The following is a 12,580-nucleotide window of genomic DNA, read 5'->3' on the forward strand; positions in this document are numbered from 1 at the left end:
ATCCGATAAGTCGGCTTAATCAGACAATTGTCGTTTTTATATCCTACAAAATGAGTTCATACTTATGGGCAGCTATGATTTTTTGTTCTTTGATGAAAAGGAAAGACCTGAACTGTTTGTCATATCAGTTCTTTGAAATGTTTTGGTTTGTCAGGTTTGAAGAGTTGTTACTCTGTCAGACCTTGCTTAACTGGTGCTGTCACTTGTGAAGCGTGTTGTTCTGTAACTGCAGTGCTGTAGAGCTCCTCATCAACATGCTTCTGTCCAGGACAGAGGCAAATAAGAGGACAGAATGTCTCCAGGATACGAGCATTGGAGTTTTACAAAGGTTATGACTTTACAATATATACTCAGCTCTGAATGCAAGCGTGGCAGCTTTCTGAGGAGTACAGTGTCTACCTCTCTCTTGGGAGCTACACTGGTGTTGTATCAAAGGTGCAGTTCTTTGACCATTAAATGACTGGCTAACCATAGAAATGTTCAGATGAAGAAATTGTTCTATACTCGTGACTCCTGTGAGAGTGATAAAGGGTCTCAGACTCGGAGGAGGCAGTGTGAGGCCATTGGTACGCTTGATACATGGTACGTTTATGTCCATTGGAAAGTAGTAACTGTGGACAAAATGTAACATTCCCTTGTGTGTGTTTCGTCTGCTTGAGCTGGCAAATTAACAGGGATATAAGAATTACCTTGGATACCTGAGTACAAGAAAAAAGGCAGGAATATTCTAGGGCTGGCGCGATTATTCGACGGCGTCGATGATATTTACCCTGAAAACACACCTACATGAACATTTTAAATCGACGCATCATTTTTTAAAAAAAATATTTGAATAAAATTACCTTTATGATTTCTAAAACGCTTCAGTTCATTATAACAAATGTTTTCCTTTAATATCACTATGTAATTATAAGAGTAGTTCAAATTATCATGAAACAAAAAGGTGGTTTTACACTGTGCAAAGTGCGATGCCTTACAACAATATGCAGGAGCACCTGAAGAGGAAAAGCACATGAGCTATTCGGGACGATGGACCGCCAGGGTAGGCAAAAACACCCAAAGTCCTGTCTATTCATGATTATTAAATTATCATTAGAACGGAGAGATTTTTAATATATTTTATGCTTGTAGCTGCTAAATACACTCATTATTAAAACCATAAAGTTGTCTGCCTGCTACGTTACAATCTTCATTGAATAAGTGTTTGAGAAAATGTTTGGGCTAAAATATGGGCTTATTCTCCATGGATAGATGGTGCCAGTGTTTGAGTTTGTGCACGTTGGACTTGTTGGGACCAGTGTTGTTATCGTAGACTAAAACTGAAATGAGAACGGAAATAAAAGAAAATAAACGGAAATAAAAATTAAAACCATATTTACAAAAAAAGTGTCCACCACACCACCAAAATCTTTTTACTTTGTTTAACCACAGTATCTCATCTTTTAAAAGATCTGTCTCATCCTTCATCGTGACTTACTGGAGTGGCATACTACTAATCTGCTTATCAAATTGTGGATGAAGATAATGCGTGTATAGTGCCGAAAAACTGGCGTACATTATCTAAAGCCCTGCAATGGCAAACAGTTTGTTGTTTTCAAAATATAATTAACTTAAATAAAACGGTCAAATTGATTTTCTGTAGGAAAATTAATCATTTAGATTAATAGACCAATCGATAAAATAGTTGATAGATTAATCTATAGAGAAATAGTCATCGGTGGCAGCCCCAGAATTTTCCATTGAGTTGTTTCCAGTTCTTTTTCCGCTTTGATACACTCTGGAAATGTTTGTTGAATGCATTGTGACAAGCCTCTTCTGAAACCGTCTTATAGCATCGCCCCTCACCCACGTGAGGAGTGTTCCATTAAGGGAAACTGGGGAGCAGGAGACTCCCCCCCCCAGTTCAGAGGTATGCTTTCACAATGCGTGGTGGTATGGCCGATGTGTTAAGCTGGTGCCTTTCTCTCTCCTGCACTGGCTCATGCTCCTTCCCCTCCACAGGAGGTTACATTTCAGTCCCAAAGCAAGTTCTTTTTATTGCAAAGGTCTGATCCCTTAAGGGCCCTCCCACTCCTGTCACTAGATAACTCCATGTGGTCAGTCCAGCTTGCACAGGTAACCAAGGCTGAGCCCCAGGACCTCCTGGTAGGGTACTCTTATATTTTGTACTTATCAGTACCTTTTTATGGGGGTCATTCTTGCATCATAGTTTGCGTGACCTCCTTCCACAGACCTGTTTGCCAAGGGAGGCCCCACCAGGAGCTCAAGTTTCAGATGACATTGCTCTGTGGGTCATGAAAGCCCAGGAAAACCTCCCCTATGCTAAGGTCAGGACCCTCAGAGGGGGCACAATAACAAATAAAATAGTACTATGTTGTGTTATTGTGTCTCTAGATTTAATGACAACCATTGCCATTACATTAAGGGGACAGGATTGTGTGTCACTTAATTGTGTTCTTGGGAATGGTTACCGGGCCTGGATGTGCAGGGCTGTGACAGAGTGCCGCTTAACAAATGCTTTGCCTATTTCTCATCAAGAACTTTTAATGAATAATTAACACTTGCTGTACCAGCACAGAGCAGTGCTGTGACCTGCTGATTACAGCAAAAGGGGAACAAGGAGTATATGGGGAGTCACTGCAAACTGGGTCATCTTCTAAAGAATAACATGGAATCTTAATTCTCCTTAAACTTGCCTCAGGATCCAAACGTATTTTTCAGTGTAAAGGCTGTATTGTTATGGGAACTGTGAAAGCAATATGTTAATTCATACATTTGTTTGTTGCAGGCAGCTTTGTGGGTAGATAGACATGAAATGCAAAAACAGTGCAATCGAAAATATGGTGCAAACAGACATGGCTACATACCGATTGAATGCGAGCTGCTGTGATGTACAGATTGATGGCATAATGAAAGGCTATTGTTTCTCTCTAATTACTGCTCAGCATGTCATCATTTTTGCTAAGCTTGAAAAGATGATGGGTTTCAATGTTCATCATTCTGTATAAAGTATGGTGTCATTTTACAGATGCTTTATGAAGGTTCTGATTTGTTAATGGATGCAGGATATTGCTGGATGTGCTGCTTGATCAAAGAGAAAACACCTTTGGAATTCTTACCATGTTCAGTTTGAAATATGTCGAATATATAATCAAAATCCTTTTATTAGTCACATTGAGTTTTAAAATGTACATATATCACATCCTTTGGAGATGTTTATTCATATCACTGAACGTGATATATTTAGATGCTAGCCATACAAGTTTATCAAAACTTTCAGACTATGCAAACTGACCTGGCCTGATTTACCGGGTTGAGCCCATAGGTCCGTGGTTTTCAGAGGAGGCCCGGAATCTTGATTCTGTCTCGGCCGCCCAGAAAGCCCAGAGACTGTATTGCCTGAAGCACTCTCAGCATTCTTCCTCTGTGAGGTCACGTGCCATGGTCATGGAGATTTAATGTGGATATAGGGGGAACTCTTCTGCTTGAATTCCCACCACCCTGCAGGTTGTGTTATTGGGAGTGACTTTCCTGCCCCCAAAGATATGTCTGTAGGCGTGGTCATGTAGGCCGTGTAGAATCGTATACAGTCTTTTTCCGACATTGAGAGCAGAGTACTGGGCTGGGTGGTGCTCCAGCTATTGCAGCAGGATTCCAGTCCCTCTCTGTGGTAAGAGCATCTGAACAGCTCATGTAATCTCTTATTAAATTACCGCATCAATTGTAATTCTGTGTTTATTTAAAGTATAGTTTTTTGATGTGTACATACAGGGGAAGGATTTTCAGATCTTTGTATACAAAACAATGTATTTTAATTAATTTATTGTTATTATTATTGATGATCCCTTTTTACCTTTTTAATTAAAACACTAAAAATATAAATGTATAATATTCTTGTACACTATGTGATGCTCTATCTTTGTTCGAAAAACGATAGATGGATTGGCAAATTGATTCACTGTTTCTGTTTTTCAAATCAGCTGCTACGTATATATCTCCAGTATTGTGCGTCACAGACTTTTTAAATAAAAGTATTGTTACAGGCTGTTTGGTATAGTTTTCTACTTGTGGTATTCTGATGCTTAGCTGAATAACAGGTATTGATTGTTAAAATAGATAAAAACTATATGAGTATTTGTCCTGTTGTATCTTGCATTACAAGGTAAGATTCAGCTTCTGGATTGTACCATGTAGGTAGGTAATGTGCTGGAACATTATTATAAAATTTAAAAGATTTTTCAAACCAATTAGTATTTTTTTTGTGAGAGTGTGCATATTGACTGTTTGCATAATGTAGGATAATGTACTTATATTGTCGGCTGCATTCTGAAAACATTTTATACAATGTACATTTTCTACAGAGCCTTGGTGCTTTCTGAAACCTGTTACACTATAGAGTCAAAGGGTTTCAGTATGGAGACCACGAAAAGATTGCATGCTGTTTTTTCATCATTTCCATATGTATACCTTAAATGGAGTTGAAGGGTGTCTTATGATGCTTTCTGATATCCATTTTTAGTACGAAATGATCTGTTTTTACACTCTGTTGTCTATTTCGGTTAGCTAACTTGTCATATCTGTGATATCACTGCAGTCCTCACTTGAAAAAGAATCACAGGGCACATGACAGGGGACACCCTGGACAGGATGCCAGTCCATCACAGGGCACAGGGCACAGGGCAGGGGACACCCTGGATGGGATGCCAGTCCATCACAGGGCACAGGGCAGGGGACACCCTGGATGGGATGCCAGTCCATCACAGGGCACAGGGCAGGGGACACCCTGGGTGGGATGCCAGTCCATCACAGAGCACAGGGCAGGGGACACCCTGGGCAGGATGCCAGTCCATCACAGAGCACACACACTTACACAGTGTAATTTAGAGGTGCCAGTTCGCCTAAGTGCATGTGTTGAGACTGGGGTGGAATCTGGCGTAGCCGGAGGAAGTCTGCGTGACATGGGGAGAACATGAATTCTCCACACACTCAGAGTGGGGCCCAAAAACTTCAACATGGAGGTGTGTAGTGACAGTAGCACCTACTATGCCACCGTGCTGCCATTTTAAAATATTATACAATATTATACATTAATTAATTTTGCTGAATTACTGTAAGGTTTTGCTGTCACTTTCTGTGTAATGGGTGCTGTGGAGAGAAGGATTTGGAAAGCTCATGGATACCGCGTTATTTACTGTGTTGCCGTCTAGAGGGGCGAGGCTGCGGTGACGTGCCGGCGAGTCTCATGGATGCTGGTGCCTGACATGAAGCGGCAGACACCAAATTATGAAAAGCTTTGGTTCGCTTTACCCAAAATTAAAAGCATTGTTGTTGTCCAGGGACATGGATAGATGTTCGCCAACATGCAGACAGTCGGGGAGACTCTGGGAGAGCATGCACTCGCTGCACAGTAAAGGTACGCCCCCCCTCCCCTCAGAATACCTCTCACACTTTGGCTTTGCCAGATGCCTTGCAGAGGGCGCTTTCATAGTGTGTTAGCAGAGCAGCTCTCCCTGAATTTGTTAAAAAGATATTTTAGTGCACACTAGTAAACAATGGACAAAACATGAATATAAATAGTATAACAATATAGAGAGTATATAGAACATAATTGTTTTGGTTTTTATATTCTTGCATTAAATGTGTTTTTTTGGTGATTTGGTTGATCCAGTAAATAAATATTATTTATTCATTTATGTATATATGTAAATATGCCTCGTTGTCTTCATATAGCTACATATGTTATACACACAGTCTTTTTTTGAAATTTTTTTTTATGTTACTTTTCTGAATCGGATGGATTCAGAAGATCGCTGGTTTGTATCCTGGGACAGGCAGAGTAATCATATCACTCCGGGCTCTTGATCCCAACCGTGCTATGAACATGGTTCACCCTGTACTCTGACCCTGAGCTTGTGTCACCCCTCTCTGTCTCTGCGCTTTAGGATACAAAGTTAAATCAGGTCTGTAATGGAATAAAACACTTATCTTCTTCAACAAATGAAGCCTAGTCAGACAAAGTCGGTTATAGATTTACAAATGACTGTATCGTTATTCTGTTATAAGTAGACATCTCTGTCGAGTCAAGTAATAATATCAAAGTCAAACGTTTAAAGCAAACTGAAATACTTTTTAGAATGATAAAATGCATATCAGTCATATTTATGGAACCTTTGTTACCAAACCCTTTTAAATATTTACTAAAGGCTGAAACTATGGCCTGCCACTGTTTTTAAAACCACTGCTAACATGCAGCGAAAACCCTGAATACTTTCTGCAAATCCACAGAAACATCTGAACTTGTACAACAACTAATCTATGTTGACAGTGTTGAAACTGATGACTGGTAGATCATTTTGAATCTTGTGATTTGCTGATTAATATCATATGGTATAAAAATCAGTGAAAAGCTGTTGTGAAGCTACCCTCCCCATCAAGAATAAGTAATACTTGTTTTGCCAGTACTCATGCTTTTGCTAGGAATCAGTTACCTACTGGCCTCAGATGAGATAGGCCTCTGTGTCGATGTTCCGCCATATTTCAGAGAACTCCAGTTTGTGGAATTTCCCAAACATAGGAAGCATATAGTGCTCAGCCCTTAGCCCCCTCCCCCCATTCAATGTCAGCTGAACACAGTGTCCTTAACCTCATAACTACCTTTTTCTGTTTCTGCATTCACCCTATATTGGCTGATCAAAGACAGTATGACGACTGGAATTATCCCTTCAGAGACAAAATGCATACCAGTAATTGCATATTGCACAGGCGTTCTTACCTAAACAACAGCTTATAGCTAATGATCTAACTTCACTACATGCACTCGGTGATGCCTACAAAGCTTCTGGCTGCGTACATGAATGAGCAATAAATAATGATGTAATAATGGGGATATATTTCTTTTCTACCATAATCACTGAATGCGTAAGAGCAATTCTGCAGATTCCAGTCCCATAGAAACTGGTGTCCCTCCCACACTGGACTTACGTGATCAGTGGGCTTTTTGAAAGTGGAGGGCGTGGCCGTCAGCAGGCAGCGGCTCTTCCTGCTGCTTATCTCCGCCCATCTCTCGCTCAGGACTAAAAGTATGACCTAACCTGTTGACCAAACTCACTCCTGTTATTTTCTTCTTTTGAACTCATGCTGAGTTTCCTTTCTATTTCTTCTTCTTTCTAGGATTAATCTCTTTTCCTCATATTTATGTGCTTGTCTTGTGATGAAACCATCCCTGCCCAGTACCAGTAGCTTCTGAAAAGGGGGAAGTAAACGTAAATATAAGAAGTACTTAAAAATAAACCTGTGTTTGATGTCCCGTTTCTGTGTGCCGAGTTCCGGTTGGCTGTGCCGGCCGGAGCCATTCTTACATCTGCGTGACCCGTGACTGTACTGTACTGTACGTGAGAACTGCTGCTAACTCACCCATTACCTGGAAATTCCCTAGATTATCCAAAGGATTTTGACAGCATCAAAACCCACAATGTTGAACTCATATAATTACCACTTAATTTTTCCGTCCTTCATCCATCTTCGGCTGTGTTTGTCTGTTTTAACTGTTACCAGCACAGTGTCTCACTTGTTATCCCTTTGTCTCTGTGACTTGTGTAGTTTTTTCTTCCCTTTTCAGAGTATTGTTTTACAGCTCTAGTTCGGCCTGTGCATGCAAGTGCTGAGAAGTGGTAGCATTTGTAAACTTCATGATATTAATGAGGTGCAAAATACCTTGTTTCCGCACAGCTTGCAGACACTGTGAAAACCATGATGCATCACACTACAAGTTATAGCATAATATAGTCATTTTAAAATGCTGTAGATTTTTTTTAACCCCAGTTCTGCCAAATTGTATCATATTTTTTCAGCTGTAATAATAAGCATTAATATTTATGTTACATGACTGAGATGTTTTACCTTTTTCCCTTAAATATAAATGGTAAGGTAATTTAGATTCAGTGGAGGAACTGAATAAATTATTTGTGAGGCTAGCTAATGTACTGTAAAATAATGCTTAGTTAAGCATGAGAGTTTTAAGTTAACATGCCAGCAGCATGAATGGTGGAGTATCCAGCTTGTAACATGTCAAAGACCAGGCTTTCCATGTATGAAGCGTCCATATCTTCTCAAACTGCTTTGCAGATTGGTCAGTGTGAAAAATGTGGCATGGTCTGTCAGTTAACATGTAATTCAGTATCAACTGTGAATAATTCAGGTCCAGAAAGTAAAAATCCAGACCATCATTTTGTTTCAACAAACCAGTTGGGTACTCTGTGAATGTGACTCTTTATCCTGCAGTGGTTGGTTGAAACAAAATGATGGTCTGGATTTTTATTTTCTTGACCTGACCTATCCATCTCTGCTGAGTAAAGTAGCAGGAAGCAACTTGCCCGTTACCCAGCTCTTCTGAGGTTTTTGGTCTTGCCTTTTGTTGGCAGATGGTTAATACAGAACATAACATCCTATTAAAGAGATAGAAGGTCTATCAGAGTGATGTGTGATACATTTCAGACATTAGCCAGTGCTTTTGTCCAACTGAGGATCAGTTACTGATGCCTCTTCATGCTCCCTGGATGTTCCTGTGCTTCACTTCCGGTCATTGCATAGTCCTATTAGCTTCCTACTTTGTTAGAAGGGGTGTAGCTCTTGATTTGATACTGCTTACACTTGTACCTGGACTCAGCCTAGTTGCACTTGCTGACACGTATGTTTTTAATGTGCTGTTTGCCTCTCTTGTACTGTATCTCACTTTGGACAAATGCATCTGCTAAATATGTAAATGTAGAGATCAATGTCAGCCAGTTCAGGGTCTTACTCCGGAGACCAGCAGTGATGTCACCCCAGCCTTCTTATGACAGGCAGAGACCTATCCCACAGAGTCACACACGACCCCAAACACTAACACTTGTGATCATGTGGGATTGCATGAACATTGAACTTTACTTGTTTGTTGATAAATGATACTACTGAAATATTTTGATGACTTGAGTGTATTCAAGTTAAAGTTGGGTATGTGGTAAAGTCATTTTCTTCGATATCTAGAAAAAAATTATCCCTTTTCACAATGTGATTTATTTAAAATTACTCATAAAATTAAAAAAACAGCTTGTATGCCTAGCATATATAAATATAAATCTACAGCAATAGACCATGAATAGACCACTGATCATGAAGCCTGCATTTCGTATTGAAAGTGTACATGGTATCACTGATGTCTGTCATTAGACCTATTGACCGTGGCTTTCATGCCCTAAAATTGCGCTCACGGAGAACCGGGTGTTTTACCAGGAAATTTATGAAAATGCAAATGGAAACGTCAGCCTGAAGTGGTTTGCTGTGTCTTTGTCGAATAAGAATAAGAGATTTCTCAGCATAACCAAGTAACCAACCCTTCCTAGGGATTTTGCACAAGCAAATGTTGTACAACCAGTTGGGATCAGTGTTTTTTTTTTATTGCGATGCATATTTTTGATAGAATCAATGATAGCAATTTATTTTAATAAGTGTATTGTGCAAGTGCCTTTGGGTTAGAGAGGTTGGATGCTTTCCATGTGTGCTGTTAAGAAAAACACAGATGTCGTTATTAACCTGTTAATGTCTTCACAGTTTGGTGTTTTCCAGTTGAGTTGACTTGCTTAGCTGTGTTTGTTGTATTATTATTATTATTATTGTTGTTGTTGTTCTTCTTCTGTTACTTAGAAATACATGGTTGTAGAATATTGGAAAGATCTATTGAGGTACAACGTGTTCCCAGGCATTTACATATCCATGTGTTGGCTTTCAGTTTTCCAAATGCTCTCTCGCTTTCCAGCAGAGATGAACATGTTTAATTAGCATAACAGAACAGACTTGTTTAGGTAGCACAAGCGCTGTCGAAATTTGAATTGAATTACTTGCCAAAGGCCGTGTTTGTATAACGACATTGCCTACACTAATGCAGCTTTCTTCACAACAAGTCACTGGCTTTGTTTACAATGTAGCATCCGTGATGAAATGGACAGTGAAACTACTTGCCAACAGGGAGAATTTAAAATGCTTTACAATGTTTTTTTCTGAATTTTTCTTAATTTGCTTTAACACCATAAATGTGTAAGGAATACATAACATTTTCAACTTACCAACATTTGAACAGATTACAGTAGCGGTCAAAAGTTTGGACACACCTACCCATAGGGAAGTTTGTGGTATTCTCTACATTTTCGAATAATTATTAAGACATCAAAACTGTAAAATAACATATATGGAACTATGTACTGACCAAAAATTTTATGTAATTTGCTGGAGGGAGCAGCTCTGTGGGTTGGGACTTAGAAGGTTGCTGGTTCAGATCCCGTGGTCAGCATAGTGATCCCACCATTGGGCCCTTGAGCAAGGCCCTTTCCTCCAAAACCACTTATGCTATGTTTTGTCACGTGGCCAGGTCATGTGCTTCTTCACTGTCACTCTCCTTTGTAGGCGGCTTGGTGTGTCCAAACATTTAAATGATACTGTTTCTCTCATAGTGAAACATTTACCAGTGTGAAATAATGCTATGATCAACATGTCATTTGTTAACATCAAATAACAGCCTTAATGATTAGCCCATTAGTTTAGCTACAAGCTAGAAGGTGACATAATTATGAAGGATTTAAACTGATAACCCTAAAGATGTAAAGATGGGACTATTGTAGTGTCTCACAGAGAGATACTTTACTCTACTGGGTAAAACTCTCTGATGTGGCATTAATATATATATGTAAAAATACTGTAAATAATGGTGAAGTAGAGCAAAGGTATGGGTGTACAGTGACTTCCGCCTGCTGTGACGTCATGCGCATACCCTTCGCAGTACGAGGAGCGTAAGACGTGACGATCTGGGAGTATTTTACGCTTTTAACAGAAACCAGTAGCACAGCGATTTGCAATCTTTGTAAAATAAAGTTTTGAGAGGTGGGGATAGTGTTTGATGGACAATGTCACTCAACCATTGCATTCAACCTGCTGAAGTTACTCTGGACCTGTAATTTTTGGGTTGATCCAAAATGCTATGGCATTGATTTGCATTAATGAATGCTAAACACTGGACCATAGCGCACGCAACTGCGAGACAAAAAAAGCAATAGATGATTTGGGATTCGCTAACCTGGACTGTCTTGCGAACTCTCTGCAGCTTGTGATACAAGAGGGGCTGCCATCGCAACAAAGTGTAACTGTGCTGACGCCAATGGGAGAAAAATTGTGTTACAATTTTAAGCATTCGCCACTTGTGTATACTTGATTTGAAGATATTCATATTGAACTGCAAATGCCTCAAAAACACTTAAAACAAGACGTACAAACGAGATGGAACAGTACATTATGTATGTTTGTAGTAATGCAACCGAGCAGAAAGGCACGGGCCTAAATAAAAGGCTGCGAGACAGAGTTGGTGCAAACTTGATCACCTCTCTTTTACTTCTCTGTTTCCAACTCGGACAAAAACCCAAAAACAGCAAGAGCCTGAATCCCACTCTCGCAGGAGCACACAAATACACTACCGGCTGCGGCAAGCCCCAAGGGGATAAAGCATATTCCATTTGCTCTTGTTCTTCTTTCACAATACATCAAAACTCTGTTACAGTAGCCTAATTAAATATTTTTTGTCATACATTTTTTCCATCTGTATTTACTAGCTTAAAAAATTAATATACAAAGTATAACAAAGAAAAAGAACTCTTTTATCGGAATCTGTATCGGTATCAGCAGTTATGTATCGGAATCGGATCGGAATTGAAAAAATGTGGATCGGCCTATCCCTATTTTCTTCTAACATTGTCTCTGGTTAGTCAATTTGTTAATCTTCCCTTCCTTGGGGCAGTTTGGTGTTACAGAGGTTTATGTAATTGTTAATCTCTCCCAACAGGTGTTCAAAACTGCAGACATAATTATATTCATTCTAAATATTAAATTGAGTCATGGCCTTTACTGACTGAACTGGAATTTGTGGCATTCAACCTGCTGAAGTTACTCTGGACCTGTCATTTTTGGGTTGATCCAAAATGCTATGGCATTGATTTGCATTAATGAATGCTAAACACTGGACCACAGCTAACAGTCAGTGTTTGTCACTGCTACAAAGAAGCCCAAAAAACACGCTTAGAAAGGGGAGGAAGCCAATTCCAGTGACATCTGCCTTTGATCTAACTTGTCACAGAGGGCCAGTGTGACATTCCTCAGTTGTTATGCTGCTTTAAACAGACTAAAGATTGCACTTTAATCTTTGTAAAACTGGTGCCCATTAGTTTTTCTCATGCTTCTCTCATACTTTCTTTCACAAACACAGAAGCTGAAAGGATCCTGTTATCCTGAACAGCAAAGAGAGTCTTCTCTGATAGCTAAATTCCCAGGTTCATCAATCCACATTTTCCAGCAGGTGGGAGATGGCTTTCGGGCACTGCTTTCTGGAAGAGTTACCCCTCCCTAGGAGATCCAAGAGAGTATCTGAAGCAGAGCATGTGAGCGGAGCGTGAGCGAGGAGCGGAGCGGGCGGAATTTGGTCAGAGCGCGGAGCGGGTTTTCTAATTAAGGCTGGAGCGCTCGCTTTGTCTCGCTCCTATTTCGCTCCAATACCGCTCACACT

General features: G+C 39.9%; 1 protein-coding gene across 9 annotated transcripts in view; it reads left to right on the top strand.

Moving 5' to 3' along the window:
- Positions 1 to 12,580, top strand: part of LOC111841820 (disabled homolog 2-interacting protein-like) — a 213,930-nt gene that overhangs the window by 61,940 nt on the left and 139,410 nt on the right. Inside the window, exon 2 of one of the 9 annotated variants that reach the window (XM_023807874.2) lies at positions 5,337 to 5,413. The exons of 7 other annotated variants lie outside the window; for them this stretch is intronic. In XM_023807874.2, coding sequence (XP_023663642.1) covers positions 5,341 to 5,413 — 73 coding nt within the window. In that variant the 5' untranslated portion in view covers positions 5,337 to 5,340. Of the gene's footprint in view, positions 1 to 5,336; positions 5,414 to 12,580 lie in introns of those variants that run through there. One more of the 9 variants, XM_072714510.1, reaches the window with a different exon arrangement.

Source organism: Paramormyrops kingsleyae, chromosome 7 (genome assembly GCF_048594095.1).
Source record: "Paramormyrops kingsleyae isolate MSU_618 chromosome 7, PKINGS_0.4, whole genome shotgun sequence".
Classification (NCBI taxonomy): domain Eukaryota; kingdom Metazoa; phylum Chordata; class Actinopteri; order Osteoglossiformes; family Mormyridae; genus Paramormyrops; species Paramormyrops kingsleyae.